Source organism: Pinus tabuliformis, chromosome 5_2 (assembly GCF_031772625.1).
Source record: "Pinus tabuliformis cultivar Carrire ecotype Pingquan chromosome 5_2, CPIR1, whole genome shotgun sequence".
NCBI lineage: Eukaryota > Viridiplantae > Streptophyta > Pinopsida > Pinales > Pinaceae > Pinus > Pinus tabuliformis.
In genome coordinates this window covers 572,702,773-572,706,730 of record NC_142306.1, presented here as the reverse complement: position 1 = coordinate 572,706,730, position 3,958 = coordinate 572,702,773, and the positions used below count along the sequence as shown (strand labels likewise).

The 3,958-nt window shown below is 33.3% G+C and overlaps 1 protein-coding gene across 1 annotated transcript; it reads right to left on the bottom strand.

Annotated features, from left to right (window-relative positions):
* Window positions 1–3,030: 3,030 nt before the first annotated feature.
* Window positions 3,031–3,573, bottom strand: LOC149160276 (thylakoid lumenal 15.0 kDa protein 2, chloroplastic-like). The gene has a single exon (XM_089434565.1). It carries the CDS (start codon window positions 3,571–3,573, stop codon window positions 3,031–3,033), a length of 543 nt encoding a protein of 180 aa, XP_089290691.1.
* Window positions 3,574–3,958: the final 385 nt, after the last annotated feature.

The window sequence follows — 3,958 nt, the reverse complement described above, 5'->3', positions numbered from 1 at the left end:
AAAATAAAAATATATAAAATATTATAATATTTATTGTAATATAATTATATTTATGTAAGTAATATTTTTTATAATAATATTTATTTTGAAACATAATTTATAATATAGTTATGATGGACATTAATCATATCACATCACATATATATATATAAGTTATATTTGAAAATTATTATAATATTTCAATTGCCATCCACATATATATATATATATATATATATATATATATATATATTCAAATAATATTTCAATTGTCATATAAATATAAATGAGAATTATATATATATATATAATTTCAAATATTATATTAAATATATTAGATATCATTTTGGGATTCAACTGTGTTAAGTAAGTCATTCATCTATGTCCATTTCCATGAGAGGTAGTCGTAACTGACTAATTTCTCATGATTTTGAAATAGTCCACTTAGCACTCATTGCATCAGATGATGCTCATAGGGGTGAAGAAGTGGGATTGAAACTAGTGAAATGAATCATGTAGCATCAATCGTCACTTCCAAGGCTTGCACCCGATAACTAGGACTTCACAGGAGGTCACCCATCCCAGATCGCCTCTGGCTCAAGCGCGCTTAACTGTGGAGCTTTCCCCACAATCAAGCCCACTTAGCTTGCTATCCCATTTGAAAAACCTTAGCAAGTATTGTGCCTCATGAACCATTCAAGTAGAGTTCCCTTCACTCTTTTCAATTAACTATTGGGGTTTTCGCAATGCATTATATTAGATATCATTTTTGGATTCAACTATGTTAAGTAAGTGATTCATCTATGACCATTTCCATGAGAGGTAGTCATAACTGACTAATTTCTCATGATTTTTGAATGGTCAAAAATCATGAGAAATTAGTTAGTTATGAATACCTCTCATGGAAATGGTCATAGATGAATGACTTACTTAACACAGTTGAATCCCAAAATGATATCTACTAGCATTTGCACCAAATGTTGCAAAGGAAACGCCATAAGGCATATATTGAAGAACGCAAAAACAACAAGAAAAAAAAACTTTCATAAAGAATAAAAATACTTATAATGAATTTATTATTAGATATTCCTATATATTGCACTATATATTAGCCCCACTAATTGTTTCCCTTTCTTAATGTAACCTTTCACCACTATGGTCACTAGAATATCAAATACAATATGTGTCTCTTAACTAAAAACCGTTATGAAAGTCAAAATACTTATATGTCTCATATCCCATATAAACCATAATATACTTTGATCACTCTTTTAGAATTACAAACCCTTCCAAAATGCAACTTCTAGCCACTATTACCATTAAGAAAAAGTGGCATTTATTACCTTATAATTCTTAAGGGAATAACTCTATTATTAAGTAAACCATAGTGCAATATGATTTTTAACACATTGAATTCTAAAAATTATGACCCCTAGTACACTCTCATTATAAACACATTGTAACTCCTAAAATGTTAGGATACATAAACTTTAATACCTAACACGTTAACTATAACATTAAAACTATAACCTATATGTACTTAAATTGTCTTAACATAGTGAAGGTAAAGAAGAATCAAGTGTGGCTCTTCAAATTCAATCCCACGAAAAACGGATATAAAAAATGTTGAGTATTATGTAGATGATATTTTCACTATTGACATTGACCCCAAAACCATTTTATGGGAGAAACCTATGGTAATGATGTTGATGGGTACTCATTATTCTTCCATTAAATGGTATAATGGTGGCCTATATTTTGTAAATAATTTAAGGTCTTAATGTTTGTATCTGGAGCCCTTTTTGACTACTATGCTTTCACAACCTTAATTGTATGCATTTAAAATTTTAGAGATTAGTGAGTTCTCTTCTAATTTAACCCTAAATGCAATAACATTAAGGAATATATGCATTTAAAATTTTAGAGATTAGTAAGTTTTTTTCTAATTTAACCCTAGATGCAATAACATTAAGGAACAAATATAAGTATGCCTAGTTGGAGAAAAAGGTAACAACATCTAATAGGGTATGTCACATCTTATTTTCATTCCTTACAAACCACCTAGATCGAGAAAAAGGCTAAGACTAGTTTCCTTTAAAGCACAATAGCTCAGAAAGGTAGGAATTAAAAGCAAAAGCCTACAAAAGAAAGAAATAAATCTTACAAAAGTAGGACGCCAAAGCCTACGAAAGAAATAAATAAATCTTACAAACATTATGATGAAGAAGGGAATTCAATACCCATTGAGGAGATGAACAGAAGAACATGACGTCCATTTTTACTAAAATCACCACAAATATTGATAGTTATCCTAAGTACACAATGTCATTAGGATATTAATCCAATAGTAGGCTGTTCAAAAACTCCCTTTCTCACTAACTTTCTTCCTCTTTTATAGAAATTTTCAATAGTGACACTTGGCATCTCATGCAAAAATAATTATTTTCTTTATTCCAATAATGCCTGCAATAAAAGGTTTATTTTACACAAATCAAAACGAAATTTATTCTCTGCTGAATGTAACTAAAACCAGAATAACAAAATAATAGGGTTGTTGAGCACAGATAATGTCAGACTTGGGAACTTTACAGCTAATTATAGTATTGTTTTGGCGAGAGAAACACAGAGTCAATTACAGCAATGAGAACCAATTCCATCTCACTACAAAGCATGGTGGATATGTGAAGGAGACCCATTAATCGATGCAGTCCTGCATGATCACTCTCAGTGTTATATCCCCATTTCCTTCGATGAAAACAGTGGATTAATAGTCCCATATAAGAGAGACAGGTTAAGCCACAGGGACAACCCTTAACATAAGGCTACATTGAAAAAAATTATAAGCAGCCATTGCAACCCTCCTGAGGATACTAATAAACATGAGTTGCATTTGAGCCCTGAACTTCTGCAAAATAAAAAATTCCCAGACTTTTATATCAAAGTTAAATCATTTTTTCTCAATAGGTGATTTTCCAAAGATGGCTATACAATTGGAAGTATCCCAAATGAAGCAAATAACAATAGCCACAGAGGAGAAAGAAGAACAACCCACTACCATGAACCCTCCACTCTGCCCTGAGGGCTAAGCCGGGTAGCAAACCTAAACACACAACCCCCAACAATGGATGTCGCAAGAGTTAAAAAGTACAGGTCATCTGTCAAACCAGGCACGTTATTGCATCCGTCTTCCCGAACAATGCATTGCTTGATGGCATCAATTGTATTCAAAAGGGATACCTGATAGCCCTCTTTCGATACAAAAAACTGATTCCCATACCTGGACTGCCGCCCACCGAAGAATTGACGAGGAAGCCTGGAACCCACTGTTAATCCTATGCCAAAATTCAAGATGTTTGGGGAAGAGATGTCCTCTACTATAGTCACAATCCTGTCATCAAGGCACCATAGGTCCCTAAAGGATTTATCTAAAGGAGATGGGGATGGCCCAGACCTTGTAAGGATTCTCGTTTTCCACTCTGACTTGTCTTCCAAAGCCTGCAACTCTTGTGAAATCTTTAGGATTGGGGTAATTGCTAAAGATGGTGTGAACTGCACTTGCTGAATCAGAAAGGTGAACAAGAGCATGGATGCCATTGACAGAGTTTGCTTATCCATATCCTTGAGAATGTTGTTTTTGTGCTATGCATATATCAACTGAGAAATACCCAGGTTTTTGAAGGTGATCTGAAAGGGGTTGAAGTTGTGGGTTATTGAATCAGGTGTACATTGACTAACAGAGTATGAGTGTTTTATGCGATTGAAGGTGGGCTTGTAATTGAAAATGGAGAGGAAAGAGAATGACTTAAAAGAGATAACGTAGCAGGAACTGAGTGGCATTTTAACTGGGGGTGGAACCAGTAGAGTTTTGTAAGATTACTCAAAGATGGACGAATACCTCCTAATAAATCATTTGAATTCATGTCCCTACCAAAATCAACGAGGATTCAAAGTGTTATGTTCATTGAAAATAATGTATGAC

Bases quoted from the DNA above. Each gene is read 5' to 3' on its own strand.
- LOC149160276 (XM_089434565.1), bottom strand. From the start codon at position 3,573: ATGGCATCCATGCTCTTGTTCACCTTTCTGATTCAGCAAGTGCAGTTC.